The sequence below is a fragment of the Chrysochloris asiatica genome, unplaced genomic scaffold (genome assembly GCF_000296735.1).
Source record: "Chrysochloris asiatica unplaced genomic scaffold, ChrAsi1.0 scaffold00015, whole genome shotgun sequence".
NCBI lineage: Eukaryota > Metazoa > Chordata > Mammalia > Afrosoricida > Chrysochloridae > Chrysochloris > Chrysochloris asiatica.
The window spans coordinates 11117583-11139128 of NW_006408533.1; the positions used below are offsets into that span (position 1 = coordinate 11117583).

The 21546-nt window shown below is 39.2% G+C and overlaps 1 protein-coding gene across 1 annotated transcript in view; it reads right to left on the minus strand.

The window, feature by feature from the left end:
* DSC3 (desmocollin 3) overlaps positions 1–20417 on the minus strand; it is a 64868-nt gene extending 44451 nt beyond the window's left edge. The window contains exons 1-5 of the mRNA XM_006835123.1: positions 20349–20417; positions 12214–12298; positions 9312–9508; positions 8064–8183; positions 1568–1723 (exon numbers count right to left, since the gene is read on the minus strand). Of these exons, the coding sequence (XP_006835186.1) occupies positions 1568–1723; positions 8064–8183; positions 9312–9508; positions 12214–12298; positions 20349–20417 (627 nt within the window). The remainder of the gene's footprint in view (positions 1–1567; positions 1724–8063; positions 8184–9311; positions 9509–12213; positions 12299–20348) is intronic.
* Positions 20418–21546: the final 1129 nt, after the last annotated feature.

Sequence of the window (21546 nt, forward strand, 5' to 3'; positions counted from 1 at the left end):
AGATTTACAGTCTCAGAAACCCTGAACAGGGTCACTATGAGTCGGAACCGACTCCACAGCACATAGCACTGGCACATTGTAGTCCTGATCTTGCCAATAATCTGAGTTATATTAGGGAAAGCAATTCAAATCACTGCAATGGGAAAAATCCCTAGTAAATCATCTAAGTAACTAACTGGTCCTCAGTCTCACCACTACCAAGCTTATTGCTTTACTTCATAGACCACATTTATTTAAGAGAATTTCTAACAAAATGCCTTAAATAATTTACTCATTGTTAATTCACAAAGACAATGTAATGCCAAATAGAACATATTTCTATTCAGTGTGCAGTTATCACAGTGAATTGAAAATGTTTTACCTAAATGCAAAAAAAAAAAAAAAAAAAGCCATGTGGGGAATCATCTGTCATATTGTCATATTTTCTTATTTGTTTTCCTAGAATCCCTAGAATCTCTTCCCTCTTCTAGGAACAGAGTCACCTTTTCACATGGGAAAATATTTTCCTAGCACAGGAATGTCCACATCATTCAGTGTAAGGTGCTGTCAAGTTGATTTTTGACTCATAGCATACCCATTTCAGAGTAGAACAGCCTCAGTGTTGTCTACCTTGTAATCTTTGTAGTAGCAGATTACCAGGTTTTTCTCCCACAGAGATGGTGGATGGGTTTCAACCATCAATGTTTTGTTAGCAGTTGAAAATTAACTATTGTGTCACCAGGGTACCTCAAGACCCAATTACATTTTCAAATTAAACTGCATTTTTTCTGATGTATCATTCATTGACCGTAAGTTTAGCCATATCAGAAATTTACACTTCTTTGGATCGGTTCTTCCAATTATGCTTCATTATTTTGTGACCCTGCAGGATAAGGACTAGACTGCTAACCACAAGGTTTGTCACTCAAACACATGAAACCTCAGAAACCTTATACAGGGTTTCTATGAGTTGGAACTGACTTGATGGCACTTAACTACAACAACAGCAATAAGTTCTCAGGAGCCCTGGATGATCAGTGGTTAAGTGCTCAGCTGCTAATGAAAAGGCAGCTAGAACCTACCATGTGACTCACAGGAGAAAGACGTGGCTGTCGTTTTCTGTAAAAATTACACCCATGGATACCCTATGGGGTTATGAGTCATAATCAACTCAATGACAAGGGGTTGGTTTGGTTTTATCTAGTTCTTAGACACTGTCATACAATCACGTAAGTGACAATAAAAAATAAAAGCAATCTAATCAACTGTAGACATGGCCTGGAGAAAGGAAAATGTACCAGTTACCAGACAGAATATCTCATTAGAAAAACCATCTTCCTGCAAATTTACTGGAATTTACATTCAATTAACTTGTTTCTTCACTTTGGGCTTATATAGATGAAATTGGAAAAAAAAAAAAAAAGGAGCAGATCAAAAGCTCCAAATTTTTCTCTCTCTGCTTTCCCCATGATGTGAAAGTGCTCTGCACCCTAAGAAGAGAGTGCCAAGAAGACAGAAAGGGTAGTGAGGTGAGTACCAGAAAAAACAGAGCTTAATCATTTAAAGTCATTGAACTCAAAATTCCTACATCAAAAACATCATATTCCTCACGGTCCACAGGTTGGGTACAATACAGATTTCCAGTGTCTCTTTCTATGAAAAACAAATTCAAAGGTTCTTGGTCAACTCCACGACCACTTATTGAGTAGAAGATGGTATAGTTTTGTGCTGCATCAGACTGGACCTAAAGGAAAAAGGAAAACAAAACAGACCACAAAATTAAAATTAAATTCAGTGAAAAAGTATTATTTTTTAAAAATGTGGATAGCATGTTTACATTTTTAATTTTAAAGGCATGATTTCAATAAACTTACAATTTCACCAGCATACAAATAGAAAACGGGGTAAAAATCAGTAACAGGCATTTGGCAAAAGAAATTTTAAAACAATGTTCAGTATAAATTGTAATTTTAAAAAAATCCTAATTTAAAACAATACAGCATACTTTCCCAGCTATTAATTTGACAAAGTTAAAAAAAAAAAAAACAAGAGAGAGAGAGAGAACAATAATTCCCATTGTTGGCAAGGGTGAGGCAAACAAAGTCTCATGTACAATTGAAGATAATGCCAACTGTAATGTACATTACATAAAGGAGTTAACAAAAAATAATAAGAGTGAGCTATGAATATAAATAAGGGAAGACTCTTCTTGGCAGAGAAGCCAGGAAATACAAACGAGTCAAGCTAAAGGAATACTTGGAGTGTTTAAGAAGCAGGAAGGCCAAATTGATTGGAGCAGAGTAAGCAAGGGGAAAAGATGTAGGGAATGGAGAGGTACTGGGGTGATAGGGACCACATCTTGGATTTGACTGCGAGAAATACAATTCCAAAGGTTACATTTTCCTTGGAATCAGATTGGAAATAATAGGAAGGTTTAGACATAATCTGATTTACATTTTGATCAGATATGCTTTCCTAAGAATAGACTTGAGTAGATTAGTAAAGGGAAAGCAGAGACATCATTTAGATGGTTACTGAGAAATCTAAGAAGAAGTGATGGTTTGTTAGACAAGAGTGATCACAGTAGAGGTGGTGTAGAGTGGTCAGATGTAGAATATAATTTGAAGATAGAGCTAAGGGATTGGCACTGGGTCGACTGTGTGTTGTAAAAAGGAAAATCAAGGTTTACCATGACACACAGTGTTACTGTTGGTGGTCAGTGTCCTTGAGTCAGTTCTGACTCATAGCAACCCTGTACAGGGTTTCCAAGGAGCAGCTGATGGGTTTGAACCACTAACTGTTTCATTGTGGTGATGGTTAAATGGCATTGAGCTAGTTCCGACTCATAGCGACCCTGTATATGTTTCTGAGACTATAAATCTTTATGGGAGCAGAAAGCCTCATCTTTCTCCCATGGAGTAGCTGGTCGATTTGAACTGCTGATCTTGTGGTTAGCAGTTCAGTATTTATCCTACAGCACCACACCAGGAGACAGTGTTAGTACCCCCTAATAGCTTTTCTTCACATTTCATAAGAATTTATATTTGACACAGTTTATTCAAAGACATTTCTAAGCCTTGCTTACAATTAGGTATGGCAACTTGAAATATTTAGTTCTGTGAGATATGAACAAACATAATATGTGCCAGATCTAGACTGTGCCTTAGGGGAGAAAAGGTGTGGTTTCTTTTGGACACAGTAATGAATCATCTTAAACCAGTTTGAGGATGGTGAAATTAAAAAATAAAATAAAAAAGTCTGGGTCCCTGTAGTTTTCTTCAATTTTCTATCTCAAATTTCTCTTTACCAGCTCAGATTTTTACATGTTTAAGCTATTGTTATTTATGATCTCAGTAAAAGATTACTAATATAATAATATAGATAGCAAGAGTTAAACTGTGGTAGGAATGGATGGAGATGGTAGAGTCAGGCTCAGTATCTCTTTTATCTTCCTTCTACTGTGCCTTCTTATAGAGAGGATGTGAGAAAGGTTAAGACAAAACCAAACAAACAAAACACCCCAGAAACTCTTGAAACTAGAATTCTGGTTTCAGATATGGCAAATCCGATGCACTTGCATGATATGTGGAAAAATAATGAGGCAGCTTTCTCATTTCTGCTGCATTTGCATTTATTTTGTTGACATTACATTTAAGTGTATTTGTTTATTTTTTATTTATTTTATTTATTTATTTTCCGCAGCAGCATTAGCAAAGCTCTAGTAGTGAAGTGGCAGTGTGGGATAATGTGCTAGATCCAAGGTCTATTTAAACCACAATGTCGGTGGTTCAAACTCACCAGCCACACCTCAGAAACTCCATACAGGATAACTGTGAGTCAGAACTGACTCAACAAACTTAATAACAAAAAGTAGTTATCACTAAGGAGCTCAGGGAGTGTAGAGTTTACAAGTCAGGCTGCTAACCTCAAGGTCAGCAGTTTGAAACTATCAGCTGTTCCATGGAAGAAGGATGAAGCTTTCTGCTCACGTAAAGATTTATAGCCTCTGAAACTCAATACAGGGTCGCTGTGAGTCGGAACCAACTCTGTGGCACACCACCACCACCCATCACCATTAGTTGTCACTAACTTAGTGAGGATTCAGAAATAGAGTACAGGCCAATCTTGCAGACACTGATTGGAGCAGTTAAGACCTTGGTCTGGAGCTACATTCATAGGAGCAGCTACCTGATTGTGTTGTTTCTTGGTGGCAGAAGTGATGTTTTGATTTTAGAACTACTGGCCTTCCCACCATGAAAAGAACAGTAGGCTTTTGGAGCTGGTTCTATGGTATAAGTTGGTCATTCAGTCCTGAAAATTCAACCTGAAAATTTATTTAGGACAGATTTATTGGGAGCACTGAAAGTTTATTTTTTCAGCACTCCCAATAAATTTGTATACCTGCTTTTAACTAAAGTGAAACCTGTGAGAGCTGGAACTCAATGGGACTGGACTTCCTTGTTTCTTGAGTCACATAAATTTTCTAGTCTTACCACTTCATTGGGCATCCTGGTGTGGCACTGTGGGCTAATGCGCTGGACTGCAAAGTTGGTTTGAACTCAAAGGTCAGTGGTTCAAGTTCACCAGACTCTCCTTGGAAACCCTATACATGGTCGCTATGGTTCAGAACCGATTCGACGGTACTTAACAACAACAACAACTTCATATTGGTTATTTCAGTGGAAAATATTTGAGGTTTCCATCTCTGAAGGGTTCAACATTGTGCAGTTTCTAGTTTTCACAGGTTTTACTGTATTTATAGTTAAACTCTTTATAACTAAAACCTAACCAAACAGACCTCAAGGTTCAAACATCTAGAATGATGGAGCTGCCATTAATTAGGAAGGGTAGGATGATTTTAGGGCCAAAGAATCAAGAGATGAATTCTTTTGAAGAAATGTGGTCTGTGAGCCATGAGGAAAATTAGGTAATTAGGTGAGTGGTGTTGTAGACATCAAATAAGAATGTATTCAAGGAAGAGGAGAAATCAAATCTGTCAAATCTGTATACATCAAGGAGATGAGGACTGAAAAAATGGAAAGTGGTAAATTAGCAAGCAAGGTTAATGTACTAGGATAAGTCAAAAAGTACCGCTACTAGGGTTCTAATTCATACATGCATTTGTTTATTCCAAACAAAATGTGTCTATGATCAGCAAATGGCTGCAGACAAGTTCTATCAGTAATACATTTGTCTTAGTCTCATTACAGAGCCTTCACAAAAAGATCCAAAAACAAAACAACTGTGGCTTCCAAAGGGATCGGCTGGGCCAGTTTTATTCCAGACAAAGAGCTCAGCACAGAAGGTTACGGTGAACAGTTTTTGGGGGATTTCAAAGGAGTAATCGTAATAGATGGCATCCTGGTATGGCGCTGGGGATTAATATGCTGGACTTAAAGGTCAGTTTGAAGCACAAGGTCAGCAGTTCAAGGTCACCAACTGCTCCTTGGAAACCCTATACAGAGTCAATGGCACTTAACAACAACAGTAGTTGTTGGATGGCCTCAAAGGACACAGAATGATCACAAGGACTTGTTAGGAAGAAGTTCTAAGAAAATTAAAAACTGCATCAGAGAGACAGAGGACAGGAAAGTTACATCAAGGAATTTTTTTTTTTTCATCAAAAATACACTTGCTCATTCTTAGAGAGTGCCAAGGGATGTTCTATGAGAATTTCATTGGGAAATCTTACCCCATCCATGCTATAACTCTGATATTACCCTGTTAAACTTCTTTTTGTTCCCTAAACTCACAGGATATTTAAAAGGAACACAATTTGAGTCCCTGAAAGATGACAACTGTCATTTTGACATAGCACAAGTTGAAGAGCACAGATTTATTTGGTGGAGGGTTAGAGAGATGGTAGCACCACCATCAGAAGTTATAGACTTAGATGGAAGCTATGTCAAGAAGCAATAGCTTCACAGTTTGATATTTTGTTTAATAAAGGTTTCTATGATGTTATAGCAGTACTTTTTGACTTACCCTCCCAACTATGAAAAGTATAACTTCGGTAATCAGAAATCAATTTTTTTAGTATGCTTCAGTGTTTTAAAGTACAATATTCATGAAGAATAGAAACAAGTGTACAGCACTGGATAGAATAAAAATAAGTGTGAAAGACATCAAATAGGTGGTTAAGAATTTAAACAAGGAACATACAGGTCACACCATCAGTATTAAACACCAACCACAGTAACGGGCATTTAAACGGGAAAGGAAAGCAGAATGCTACAAGCTTACTTCAGTAACTCTCGTTGCTAGAAATGGTTACTTTTGTTGTTTGTTGTTAGCACTATTGAGGTGGCTCCTGACTCGTGTTGACTCCAGGCATTCATTTGTTGCTATTGTTGTTGTTGTTGTTAAGTGCCATCAAGTCGGTTCCAACTCATAGTGACCCTGCATAGGGTTGCTGAGACGCAACTGGTGAGTTTGAACTGCTGACCTTGTGGCTCAAACTAACATTGTTTCAAGTGCTTATCCCACAGCACCACATCAGGACTCTATACATTCATTTAAATCTTGATCAAACATAAACCTAATCAGGGTAATTCTTGCTTAAAAATTTCTCCTTACTTTTAGTATAAATTTAAACTTCCCAGCACAGCATACAAAGTCTTTTAGGGTTTGGTTCCTACTCTTCTGTTTCATCTTCCTGCTCAGTTCCCATCGTACACCCATTCCCCAACAATAACAACAAAAAAATCTATTTCAACATATGAAGTTTGCATCAGAGTTCCATATGATTTTCATGGCAGTGACCATACACAAACAGATTACCAGGCCTTTGTTTCAAGATACAATCAAACCACCAACATTCTAATAGTCCAGTGCTTAACAATTTGCAACATCCAAGGACTCTTCAACCCATCACACCCAGGAATAATAAGATACCCAGAATTCTGCTAAGAAGGCAAGTCCTAGCCCACCTCCGCTTTCCTAAACCTTATACAATTATTTACTTATAAATATTCCCATCTTTTAGAATCCACTTCAGATAATTTTTCTTTAATGCTTATCTCTGTTATTCATAATGCTTTCAGTGACTAAATATTTGGAAGTAGTTCATCTCTCCTTCTTCCTCCTTCTGTGTTGGAAAAAGTACATACAACACCAGAGTGCTCCTTGGAGGCCAGGATGGCCAAACTTCATCTCTCATACTTCAGACATGTAAGGAGGGACCAGTCGCTGGAGGAGGATATCATGTTTGGTAAGGTGAAGGGTCAGAGAAAAAGAGGAAGACCCCCAGCAAGATGGATTGGCAAAGTGGCAGCATCAGTGGGCTCAAAGAGTGGCAACAATTATGAGGTTGGCCCAACACCGGGCAGTGTTTCATCGTGTTGTGTATAGGGTCACTATGAGTCAGTAGTGACTCAATGGCACCTAAAAACAACAACAATGCCTATCTGGAGTTCTGTTGTGGTGCTGTAGAATCAACACTGGACTGATAACCATTAGGTTGGAGGTTCAAACCCACCAGTCACTCTTTGGAAACCCTATAAAGGGGCTGCAATAAATCAGAACTCACTTGAGGGCACATAACAACAAACAACAACAGTCTCTATCCAGTCCTGGTGTGGCACTCTAGGATAAGCACTGGACTGCTAACCACAGCATTGATGTTGTGTTGGTTGGTGGTTCAAAGCCACCAGCCACCCCTCAGAAGCCCTGAACAGGGTGGCTATGAGTCAGAACCGACTAGATGGCACTTAACGACAAACAACCATCCCTACTGTGGGAGCACAGTGGCTCTGTAGGATAATCAATAGACTAAGAACCACAAGGACAATAGTTCATGCTCACCAGCTGCTCTGCAGGAGAAAGATGAGGCTTTCTGCTCTTACAAAGGAAACTCTATACAGGGTCACTAGTAGTAAGAACTTAACAACAATCCCTATCTTGCTGCAACACCATTCTCGTATTATTATAGTTTAGTTATTATAGTTTAGTTATTTTTTATCCACTTTTGTAATATTTTATAATCCTCTTTAGTATGATCTGTTTATTTTTAAATGTTTAAAGCCTGAACAAAACAGATTCTTGAACTTAAAACACTTCTAATCAGAAAAAAATGTGAAACCTACTTGTTGAAGAAGCAACGGGAAAGGACCCAAGGAATTCTCCTGCATTGAACACGGAATAGGTGCCCATCTCCTTTTGGCACGCCGGAGGACAGTCTCTTTGGTATGCCTTTTCGTTAGAACCTAAATTTAGAGAAATTTAAAACATAAACAAACAAAAATGCCATAGTCTACCTTGTTGCATAACAGTAAAAAAACCTATAAACCTAACACCTCCAAGGACGCCAGGCCTCAGGAACCCCCTAAATGAAACTTCTTGTTGTTGTTGTTGTTAAGTGTCGTCGAGTCGGTTCCGACCCATAGCGACCCTGTACAGGGTTTCCGAGGCTGCAAATCATTACGGGAGCAGAAAGCCTCATCTTTCTCCTGCGGAGCGGCTGGTAGTTTCGAACTGCTGACCTTAAAGTTCACAGCCCTATTCGTAACCACTACACTACCAGAGCTCCTTAAAGTACTTATAGTAACAACTACTTATAGTAACAATTTTTTTTAAATTATGCTTTTCAATTGCACTTACCACATGTGATGCAGATTATAGAACACAGCTTCATTGCTGAAAATTATATTGGGCTTCCTGCTAAATCTAAACCTTTTGTCACTTTTGTGAGTGCTTTCAAATTGGCATTCGTGATGATGTGGAATCTAGAACTGCAGTCAAGAATCCTCTGATTGATTGGCGCTCAATGCCACAGATACTCTATCTTACATATCTCCTAGTATTTGCATTCTATTTTAAATCAGAACGATTGTACCATTTGAAATCAACTTCTTATTTACTAGAGACCACTGTTCTATTATTAATTCAACACACAACTACTGACTCTGAGTCTGGTATTAGGCCTTACTCCAAAGGTTATAAACACAAATGAGATCAATGAATGTCTTCAGGAAACTACAGCTAAATTGTTTGCATGAATAAACAATTCTAAATGCTATAATAGTGGGGTAATCAAACTGCCACTGGCACACAAAGTCAAAAATTAGGCTGGAGCAGGGGGCCAAACCTTCACAGAGGAAGGGTCATTTAGATTTAACAAAGCAAAGCTCAAAGTTCAGTATCTAACCAATTACTATTGTTGTCTTGTTTTTAATTTTAAATAAGAAGAAGGCAGGGAGGCAGGAAGGAAGGAAAAGAAGCATAAAAGACCCTGTGAAATCTTTGATCCTCTTTGCAAATTCTAACGAAACAGGTGATGTAAAAAGAAAACAATCTTTTATCAAAATATCAAATTATTAATGTACTTTGAGTACCTTCTGATGTTTCAGGAGCACAGTAATGCCCTTCTGTTTCTGTTTCTTCGTGTCAGAAAGCAATACGGTGAATGATTTTTTCTCATCAGAGAGGACAATAGCCTTGGTTGTGAATATGGACCCATCACCCAAAACGCGAAAATCAGGGTCACTTGAACTGATGATATCTGCAGATTTGAGGCACTTTTTCAAATTGACTGCAAATAAAAAGATCAAAGTTATAAAATAGAAATACACACTTACTCACTTACACACACAATGTATTAAAAATAATTTGTGCAGTCTTCTTCAAAACCATGAAGTTCAATGAAATACGTAAACACTTTTCACTTGCCAAACACCTACCCATTCCTTTTACATTTTTGAAAAAAAAAAAAAAAAAAAAATTCCACCACTTAAAAAATAATTCTGAATTGTATGTTGTTTTTGTTATATGCCATTGAGATGGTTCCTGTCTAGAGTTTTCAAGGCTATACATCTTTATTGAAGCAAAAAGCTACATCTTCAGCCAAGCGGTTTGTGTATTTGAAATGCTGACCTCGCAGTTAGGAGTCCAAAGGGTAACCCACTATGTTATCAGGGTTTCTTGATTGTATGGTGTTAATTAAGGTGTTTAAACACTGATATGCTTCTGGGTTTATGAAAATGATATTCCTATTAATGAGATGTATACATTGCTATTGTGCCAGAGTAGAGCTTTCACACCCCAACCTGAATAAAAAAACAGAAAACTTTCCTTAACAATACTATCTACATCTTCTAAAATACACCCATCATTCAGCCAGATCCTTTGAAGTTATACACATAAACCCAAAGAAAAATCTAGTGTGTGAGCTATACAAAACAGTGAAGTAAGGAAAGTCTATCTTTGAAGACCCACTGACATTTTTCTGTATACTTTTTTTTTTTTTTAAGATTTAATATGAGTGTTTTTATTTGTCACACATAGAAATTTCTTATTTTTGACTGGATTCCGACTTGGAGGTAGAAGCTCTCAGTGAGGACAGCCTCTGTCTCTTGGCAATCTGTTCCTGTAGTTTTTCTTTGGCCTCCTTCATCCTCTTGGCCAAAAACTTGGCATATTCTGCAGCCTCCTCCTTATTTTTCTTAGTGCGTTGTTTCTTCAGAGCAATACGCCGACGTTTGTGTTGCAGGACACGTGGAGTAATAAGACGCTGAAATCTTGGGCGCTTCTGTCCTAGGTTTCTTGCCTTCTTTGTTTAGTGGCTTTCTAACAATATACTGGCGGACTTCATCTTCTTTAGAGAGATTGAAAAGTTTGCAGATTCTGCTAGCTCTCTTGGGGCCCCAGGTGATGAGGCACAGCTGTATTTGTCAGTCCTGGGATAGCTTTCTCTCCTTTGTTTACAATAACCATGTTGAGAACACTCAAGTTGGTATCCACAATGCAATCCCAGACAGATTTGCCCTTTCCTTCTCCAGTTCTCCTTGGTCTATAAGAGGAATGCCCCTTACTCAGAAGCAGGCGGACACAGCCATGGGTCAAGACGCCCCTCCTCATGAGAAAACCCTGTTTGTCGTTCCCACCACTGATGTGGACAACATATCCCTGCCACTCGTCAACCAGCGAGTCAGCAGCAACTTCTGTGGCCATTCGTTTCTCATAAAAGGTACAAAGCTTGAGTTCATCATCCACTTCAATGAGTTTTTGGCAGCCAGTGGCTGGGAAGGAGATGTTCAACTTCAAGGTGAAGCAGCCAATGACCTCCTTGGTGTCATGAAAAAGAGACATTTTTCTGTATACTTTTACCCTAAGAATTCACAGTTCTCTCTGGGGTCCCAGATTTCTAAGTCTCCACCCTGAACTTCTGGCCCTTTGAATGTGCCCTCTAGTAAAAGGTGTCCTGGAGTGGAGCTGAAGCACTGGACTGCTAAAGAAATGGTTGGGCATTCAAATTCATCAACTGTTCCTGGGAAACCCTATACTCAGAGTTGCTAAGGAGTCAGAATCAACCCAACAACACTTTTACAACAACAGCAATATGCTACAGGTAGTAATGGAAAGGCATTACAATGTTCCTATTTTCCATCCCATTATTCCACGAATAATTTGATTTGCCTTAACAAAAACAAACTGATAAATGAATACATCTACTCCTCAATTATTGCCTTTCTCATTACCTGACATCTTACATTGACAATAGCAAAAATCTACTATCCAATTATTTGTGCATTAACAATATATGTCAGCAGTAACAAACACTGAGGGACAAGGTGAGACTAACACTGACTGTAATAGTCTAATTAAGGTTATGCCTCAACTTGTCTAGACCATGATTCTCCAGGGTTTGGCAGTTACGCAATAATGTAGGCATCCTCCATTTTTACATAACACCAATGTTCCCATAATGGCCTGGTCTTTGGGACCCACTCAAGTCAATAGGTGAGAAGTCAGTATACCCACTTAAGTAAGTATGCTGCCCATTTGCGAGGGGGCTTCACAATGTTCTTAGAAAAATTGAATTAAAATAATTGAATTTTTCCACAAACTTTTTGAAGCTCCAAGTATAACATTTTAATTTTAACACAAATCTGTCATAGGTAGAAACAATTAGCCAAAAAGAAGTGAACATCTTTAGGAGTGACATATTCCTTTCATTTTCACATTTGGGGGAAAATGTTAACATATGGTCTATTTCTAAATATAAAATGCAAATGACTATAAAAATGTGCATTATAATATTTACACTACAATAAACTATAGGATTCAATGGGGTTATAAAGAACAAAAGGATTTTTTTTTAATATCTTAACTTGCTTTTACAAATTTATAAGTAGATTCAGGCTAAGTCTGAAAAAGCAAGGGTTGGATGCCAAACTCTCTTTCCAGTCTAGATGAACTAAATATCTATTCTTAAAACATTGTTTTGGAATGTCTCACCTCTGCCGATCATTTTATCTGCCTCTAGAGTAGAAGGTACATTAAGTATAATATTTTTGCAGGCTTCACAAGTAAAACTGAAGACCTAGAATAGAAAGAATGCATTACTTATAAAGTAAAGAAAAAGAATAACAACAGCAACAAAAATAAAACACTTTGATCCTCAATAAGTTCAAAGGGCATTGACAAAATCCCAAATTCATTTACTATTTAAAAAACAAAACTTAACTAATGAGGCATAGAATTTGTACAACATGATAAAGGACATCTATGAAAAACCTAAATAGCATACTTGATGGAAAAAGACCAAATTTTCTCCCCTAAAATAAGGAAGAAAAGAATGAAATCTCTTTTCACCCATTTTATACAACACTGCACTAAGGTTTCTAGTAAGACAATTAAACAAGAAAATGAAATAAAAAACATCAACCCTGACTAAGATATAAGCTTCCCATAATGAGTGATGGTCAACACTTCAGAAACCTTTACAACACAATCCGTCTTGCAAATAGGTTGCGCACACATCCACTTGCCATAACTTCTTCCAACTGGACAATACCCGAAAAGAACTGCTTAGTTTCTTTGTTCCACCATTTCTCTCATTATCAAAATTTAAAATTTAACCATTCTGGTTAAAACTTGCTCAAGCAGCACATGTGTCACGTTACATCAAACTACACCAGGTCTCCTCTTGTCAAGGCACTTTCACTGCTACTAATAAACACCCTACTTTAGTGATAAGCCTTTCTCTTGCTCTGTTATTCATCCATAGGAGAGAAAGTACCTTTAATTGAGGGAAATGTCCTGAGATACCACCACTTGTTGTTGCTAGGTGCCATCCTGTCGGTACCTACTCATAGTGACATTATGCACAACAGAATGAAACATTGTCCTGTTTCATTCTCACAACCATTGTTACACTTGAGTCTATTGCTGTGGCCACTGTACCAATCCATCTCATTTGGGGGTCTTCCTCTTTTTTGCTGATCATCTGCTTTACCAAGCACGATGTCCTGCTTCAGGGACTGGTCCCACTAAGTAATATGTCCCAAGTATGAGAGGCAAGTCTGGCCATCCTGGCTTCTAAGGAACATTCTGGCTGGACTTCCTCCAGTACAGATCTGTTTGTTCTTTTGGCAGTTTATGGTACTTTTATTACTCTCCTCCAATATCATAACTCAAATGCATCAATTCTTCTATGATATTCTCTATTTTTGTCCTACTTTCACATTCATATGAGGCTATTAAAAATATCATGACTTTGAGTCAGGCACACCTTAGTTCTCAAACTGACATTTATGCTCTTGACCATATTAAAGAGGCCTTGTGCAGTAGATTTGCATAACTCAATAATTCACTGGATTTTTTGACTATATTTTCACCAGTATTGGTTAATCCAAGCAAAATTAAGTCTTTGACAACTTCACTCTTTTCTCCATTTACCTTGGTGTTAATTATTTTCTTTGCATTGGGGTGCAACCCATTCCAAAGGCTTTGATCTTCATCAGTAAGTATTTTAAGTCATGTTCACTTTCAGCAAGCAAGGTTGTATCATCTGCATATCATGGGTTGTTAATGGGTCTTCTCCAATCCTGATGCCATATGTTTCTTCATATAACCCGGTTTTTCAAATTATATGTTCAACATATAGAATGAATAAGTATCGTGAAATAATACAACCCTGGCGCACAACTTTCCGAATTTTAAACCATTCAGTGTTCCCTTGTTCTGTTCAAGCAACTGCCTCTTGGTTGATGTACAGGTTCTTCATGAGCACAATTAGGTGTTCCAGAATGTCATTCTCCGCCATGTTGTCCATAGCTTATCATGACCCACACAATCAAAAGTCTTTGCATAGCCAATAAAGCAAAGTAAATATCTTAATGGTATTCTCTGCTTTCAGCCAAGATCCATCTGACTTTAAAAATGATATCCCTCGTTCCACAGATTTGACTGAATCCAGCTTGAACCTCTGACAGGGTACCATTGCAGCCATTTTTAAAATTAGTTTTAGCAAAATTTTACTTGCATGAAATTTTAATGATATTGTATTATGATTTCAGCATTCTGTTGGGACACCTCTCTATAGAATGGGCACAAATCAGTTGGCCAGGTAGTTGTCATCCAAATTTTTTGGCATAGATGAGTGAGTGTCCCTATGGTTGCACCAGTTTGTTAAAAGATGTCTATTTGTATTCTATCTATTCCAGGTGCCCTGTTCTTTGTTAATCCCTTTCGTGGATCTTGGGCTTCTTATTTCAGTATCATTGTTCTTGATCATATGCTACCTCTTGCAATGGTTGAACATGGACCATTTCTTTTGGCAAAGTAACTGTACACTCCTTCCACCTTCTTTTGATGTTTTCTGCATCAATCAATATTTTGCCCATAGAATCCTTCATTACTGCAAATCAAGCTTTCAATATTTTCTTCAGTTCCCTCAGCTTGAGAAATGCTGAGAGCGTTCTTCCCTTTTAGTTTTCTAATCCAAGATCTTTGCACATTTCATTATAATATTTGACTCTGTCTTCTTGAGCTGCCTTTTGAAATTTTCTGTTCAGCCCTTTGACTTCCTCATTTCTTCCATTTACTTCAGCATCTCTATGTTGGAGAGTATGTTTCAGAGTCTCTTCTGATATCTGTTTTTGTCTTTTTCTTCTTTCTTGTCTTCTTAATGACTTTTTAGTTTCTTCCTCTAAATGATGCTCCTTATGTCATTCCAAAACTCTTCTAGTCTCTGGTCATTAGTGTCTAATTCATCAAATCTGCTCTTGAGATGATCTCTATATTCAGGTGGTATATGTTCAAGGTCACATTATGGCTCTCATAGATTGTTTTAATTTTCTTCAGCTTCAACCTGAACTTGCATATGAGCAAATGATGGTCTGTTCTACAGTCTGCCCCTGGCTTTATTTTGGCTGATGATAAGGAGCTTTTCCATTGTCTCTTTCCACAAATATAGACAATTTGATTTCTGTGTACTTTATCTGGTGAGATCCATGTGTATTGTCATCTTTTATTTTGTTTTAAAATGGTGTTTTTTGGTGATCTCCAACACCATTTCTATCACCAAAGTCCATATTTTTCAATGACTTATTCTTCCTCTTTATTTTCAACCTTTGCATTACAATCACTAGTAATTATCAATACATCTTGATTGCATGTTTGGTCAATTTTAGACTGAAGAATTTGTTGCTGTTGTTGTTGAATGCCATTGAGTTTATTCTAATTCATAGCAACCATGTATAGGGTTTCTGAGGAGTATGTGATAGGTTTGAACCACAGTCCTGTGATTCAGTCCATTGCTGATCTTACTGTGCCATTTGATAGAATTCTTCATGTTCATCATCACTTGCTTTAGTGATTTGTGCATAAATTTAAATATAATTGTATTCACTGGTCTTCCTTGTAGGTGTATGGATATCCTACCTATCACAGACAGAGCTGTACTACAAGATAGAACTTGAAATGTTCTTTTGCATGATGAATGTGACACCATTCCTCTTCAATTTATCATTCCTAGCATAGTAAGCCATGTGGTTATCAGATTCAAAATGATCAATACCACTCCATTTCAGCTCACTAATATTGATGTTTATGCACTCTATTTCATTTTTTATAACTTCCAACTTTCCTAGATTCATGCTTCATACATTCCACATTCTGATTACTAATGGATGTTTATAGCTGTTTCTCCTCATTTTGAACTGTGCCCCATCAGCAAATGAAGGTCCCGAAAGCTTTACTCCATTTGTGTCATCAGAGGCAACTCTACTTTGAGAATGCAACTCTTTCCTAGTCATTTGTTGAATGACTTCTTTTTCTGGCACTATATCTGACAATTTTCTGGCACTCTTCCTCGTGCTTCAGTATTCACTATTCTGGTGCTATCTGACAGCGTTCCCCTGCTATTCAAACCTAGAAGTAGTTTGTCTCTCCTTCTTCCTAGTCTGCCTTCTTCTGGAAACTTATCTGAAACCTGTCCACCATGGGTGATCCTGCTGGTATTTAAAATACCAGTGGCATAGCTTCCAGAATCACAGCAACATGCAAACCACTCCAATATGACAAACTAACAGATCAGTTAGTTGGTGGATGACACCAACACTTGTTGTTGTTGTTAAGTGCCATTGAGCTGGCTCCAACCCAGAGCAGCCCTGTATAGGGTTTCCAAGAAATGACTAGTGAACTTGAACCACCAACCTTGAAGTCAAACGGACTTTGCAGTCCAATGCATTAACCTGTAGTACCACACCAGGACACCACCACCAGGTGCCATTCAGTCAATTTAATTTATGTTGACTCCATTTGTATCAGAGCAGAACTAGGCTCTATAACATTTTCAGTGACAGAATTTTGGAAGTGAGATTGCCAGACCTTTCTTCAAGGTGCCTCTGGGTGGATTCAATCTGCCAACCTGTGGGCTTAGCAACGAGCATGTTAACCATTTGGACCACATAGTGAATCCAAATATATAAAGTAAGCTTTCTAAAATGACAGTCTTTTTTTAAAAAAAAAAAGTTAAAAGAGACTACAGAGTAGAAAGCCATGGAGGATCTAAAAATAAACAGGACTTTACTTGACTTAGCACAATAGTTAAAGAATTACAAACTTTTCTCCTATGATCATTGCCTTCCACTAACTGGAAATATTATCTTTCAAACTCTTACTGCCTCAAAGGTAAATTTTATGATTTACTTTTCTTTATTTTTTTACACATACATAATTCATAAAAAAGTTCCTTCTAATCAAAATTGTTGACACAGTCTCATGAAATGAAAAGCATGACTAACCACCAGACAATATAGATACCATATATGGAATGCCAACTGCCAACACAATTAAAATAGAATAAAAAATGTGCACAGGCTTGCATTTAGTTCAAGGTTCAGAAGACACTTCAGGATCTAGCAATATTTCGGTATCACCAACAGCTTCCTTTGAAAAAAGGTAGTTAGTATAGCAGACAAATCTAAATACATACCAACACTTTGACTTCCTTTAGAGAATGATTTAATAATAAAACTAGTTCTCATTCAGTTTTTCTTATTTGCCTTGAACTTTTAAAATAATTTATTTTAATTATTGTATTCCTTTTTACTTTAAAAGGATCAATATACCAATATTGTTAAGAATAAAGTTTTCAGGTAGTCACAAGGTTGTTTTTCAGTGCCATTCCATTCATTTCATCTTATGGTGACCCTGTGTGTGTAGAGGAGTCCTGGTGTGGTGTCATAGGATAAGCACTCAACCTTAAGGTTGAACTGCAAGGTTGTGGCTCAAACTCACCAGCCGCTCCTCGGAAACCCTATACAATGTCACTATGACTCGGACCGACTAGACTAGATGACACACAGCAACAAAATGTGTGTAGGAAAACCCTTTTCTATAGAGTTTTCAATGTTGTGGCTTTTTGGAAGGAGGTTGCCAGGCCTGCTTTCCAGCCTTCCTCTGTTGTTGTTGTTAAGTGCCCTGGAGTTGGTTCTGACTTATAACTACCCTGTATTGGGTTTCCAAGGAGCCACTGTTGAGTTTGACCCACTGACCTTGTGGCTTAAACTAAACTTGCAGTCCTATGCTTTATCCCACAATGCCACACCAGAGCTCCAACATTACTCTGGGTGGGTTCAACCTGTCAATCTTTAGATTGGTAGTCAGAGTGTTTAACAATTTGCTACATCCACATGGATAAGTATTGGACTGCAAACCACAAGGTCAGCAGTTCAAACCCATCAGCCGCTCCTCAGAAACCCTATCCAGGGCTGCTGTGAGTCTGAACAACTCAATGACACACAACTGCCACCACCACCATGGTATAGCTCAGTCAGAAGGCTAACATGTTATAAGTCTTTAAAGCCTTGCTTTGAAGAGCTTGCTTCTTAGAACAAGCTACTGTTTTAGAGAGATCCATTAAAGTCTCTATAAAATGAAGGTGTGTCTCTAAATGCTATGCCATTAATCTTATATTGGAAAGCTGAGACTCATATGAGTCAAAAAGAAATAGAGACATGGAATGGTCAGTACACTAACCAAACCCACTGTCTTCAATAAATTTAGTCATCTGAACAGAAAGTAAAAATATTTGTAAATTGCAGGTTGGAGATAAATTAAATTACTTTTTTATAGATTCAAGTCTCCACAGATAAACCATTTAATCTAAACCTTATGAAATACTTAAAATCCTAAACTCATTTGTCTTAAACTGAATTTGATGCTATCTCTATTTAGATTTGCATGCACCTTCTTGTCTGTTTACACCTCAACACTACTCCCCTTCCCCCATCCGTTAAACTAGGACAACACCTTGTCTTCCATGCCCTCCCCTGGAGCGAATGAGGGAAATCTCGGGAATACTATACTTCCCCAGTTTCTTCTCCCCATTCCCTTTTCCATTTCCACAGGGTAAACACAAAACACCAAGCATATGCTTTCCTATATACATATCAAAAAAGGATGGTGTTTTAAGAGTAGTTCCCATGTGTAAAGAGTCATTTCATCAGCTCAGGTATTTTGTGGGAGCAGTGGTTTGGCAGGTCGACATGGTTATTTGTATAATTCCTGGTCAGTCAATAGATCTTGGACCATAACTACAAACCCAAAGTACTTAACTCGCTGATTCAAAAGGACCACAAGGTGTGAACCCAACTCATTCTGTTGGGGAAGGGGGAGCACCGGCAGGAATCCGAACAGCGGGGTTGACCCTTCCTCTGAATTGGAAGTGTCTTCTTGCTCACCAGACTCACCTATGCCCATCATAGGTGAGGAGAAGTATGCATCCATAGGTCCTTCCCACAACCCTGGTGAGCAACTCTGATTGAACCTCAAGAATCACACTCAGTGCCACATATGGGTTCCTATTTTCCACTTCATGTTTCCTGTGTTCTGGGAACACTGTCCCTAATTTCCACAGCGACCTCACCACTGGCCCCAGGGTGGGGTTTGGGATCTCACACGAATCTCCCAAACTCACACCATTCCTCACCACACCACACAGTGGCCCTTTCATTTTAGTACAACCTCAATCCTAACAGGATCCTAGCCCTCCTGCACTCCCACATCCCAGGCTCACTCCACCAACAACCTGTCTGGCGGGATGTGTGGTTGGAAAGAGTTGGGAAGCCAAAGCAGGGAAGCCTGTTTCCCACGCCAAGACCCAGAGGGGCCCCTCCTCTCAATAATGCTACCCTAAGCCAGACAGATACCTGGAGAGGGTACCAGATGGGGGTAGTAATCTTCATGTCCATGCTGCCACCCCCTTGTTCTTAGCTCAAGTGAGATGGAGTCTGTTCCAACTCATAGAGACCCTGTATAGGATTTTCTCAGGCTGTAAATCTTTACAGGAACAGCAACTTTCTCCTGCAAAAGCAGCTGGTGAATTGTAAAACCTACTGGTTAACAGTCCATTGCTTATTCTACAGAACCACAGCGTTCCCCATCCCCATCCCTCCACCCCAGCTTGGTGGTGGTAGTAGTTATGTCTTGTAGAATAGGTTGACTCCTAGCGAGTACAGGGTTTCTATTTCTGTAAATCTTTAGGGGAGCAGAAAGCCTTTCTCCCAGGGAACGCTGGTAGATTCCAACTGTTGACCTGAGTCGGCAGCCCAACTTTCAAAGTCCCCCTTTCCCTGATTGTTGTTGTTGTTAAATGCTGTCGAGTCGGTTCCTACCCATAGCGACCCTGTATAGGGTTTCCAAAGAGACGCTGGTGAGCTTGAACCACCAACCTTGCAGTTCAAACGGCTTTGCAGTCTACAGCGCCACACCAGGACTCCTTTCCCTGTTTAGGGTTCCTGAAACAACAGACCAACAAATACGCTTGCTCCCTTTCCACACAAACTTCCGGGTTGAGGAGTATATTCATGAGGAACATAAATCCCAACTCCCTTATCCACCCTCCAAGACACAGCAACAGAAAGGTGAAGCAAGTAATTCACTGAACGCGGTGTTCCAAACAACAACAAAAGTTAACCTAGTCACTCTTCAAAGGTTCCTCACTGATCCAGGATCAAACACCGCAGGATTAAGCTGAGCCACGGAGATCACCTTGAAGAGCCTTGCGGCTTCAACTCTTCAGGTCCCTGAGCAGCGTCCAGGGAGAACTAATCCTGCCTTCTTCATCCCAGACTCCCACTTACCAAGAGAGTCAGCAGTAGGTGCCTATAGAGGGCTCCGTACTGGGAGCTCCAGGGCTCGACGGTGGCCATCGGGGCGCCTGAATGGGGAAGCAGAACGCGGGCGTTGGTCGGGAGATAGAGCCCCTAGAGCTGCAGCGGCGCGGGAGGTGCTTTCCTGGCTGCCGCTCGTTTGTAAGTCTCCTTGGCTTCTTTCGAGCTGCCTGCCAGGAACGTGTTTGATCCCTCAATGGGATTGGACTCAGAAGACGCGGAGCAGCCCCTCCTTGTTATTTCTCAAGTTTTATCACCGCTAGAGTCGCTGGGGAGCTGCCTGAGCCTGCCCCTGTGCTCCTCGGCTGGCTGCAGCGCTTGGCTAGCTCAAGCGAAAGCGGTCCCGGCCCACCCTCAGCCTGCTCGCCCACGCCCCTTTTCTGCTCCTGGCAGTTGCTGCCCAGATCCTCGCTGAGCGTCCCGCTTGCCAACGCTGCACTGTGCGTTCCCACTGTTAGCCAAAACCAGCCTTCAGGGATCCCTGCCCCAACACGGGCCTTCTTGGGTGCCAGGAACACCCCGTGACTGCATCAGCGGATCCGCCCTTCAACTTATGACCAAATTCTAGGTTAGAAGAAGGTGTGTTTAGTCTTTATAAATTTCACTAACAAAGAAAGTTTTTCCAAGTAACATTAATAAGCTAGCATTTCGTGCACTAGAAATTAAAACCAAGTAAAAGAAATTCTGATGTTTGGCCATTTTCAGGAACCAACAACCAGAGCTTTGTTTTCTGTCATTTGGGTAGCCACATTTGTGCCTTTTGTTGTGGAACTCACCTTCGTGGCCCAACTTTCAGCCGAGGAGGTGGGCAGAGAAGGACACCAATCTAGTAAAGTATGCTCACTATAGAATCATTCAAAATAAAAATGACAACCTAAGGACAAAGTTGAGAGGGAATGGGAAGGCGGGTGGAGTGGAAATAGGAACCTCAGGGAGGGAAGGGGGATAAATGTTGTTGCATGGAGGGAGCTGCAATCATTGAGATGAAGCAAAATGTATGATTTGTTAAATGCAAAACTGATGATCTTGTCTGCAAACCTTCAATTAATTCACAATAAAAAGTAAAAAAAGAAAAACACACACACAAAAAAATCTTGGGTTAGTGTTTGCATGGTAATTTGTTAAAATGTGATATTCTCTTTAGTCTGTAGTTTCAAAAAAAGAAAGA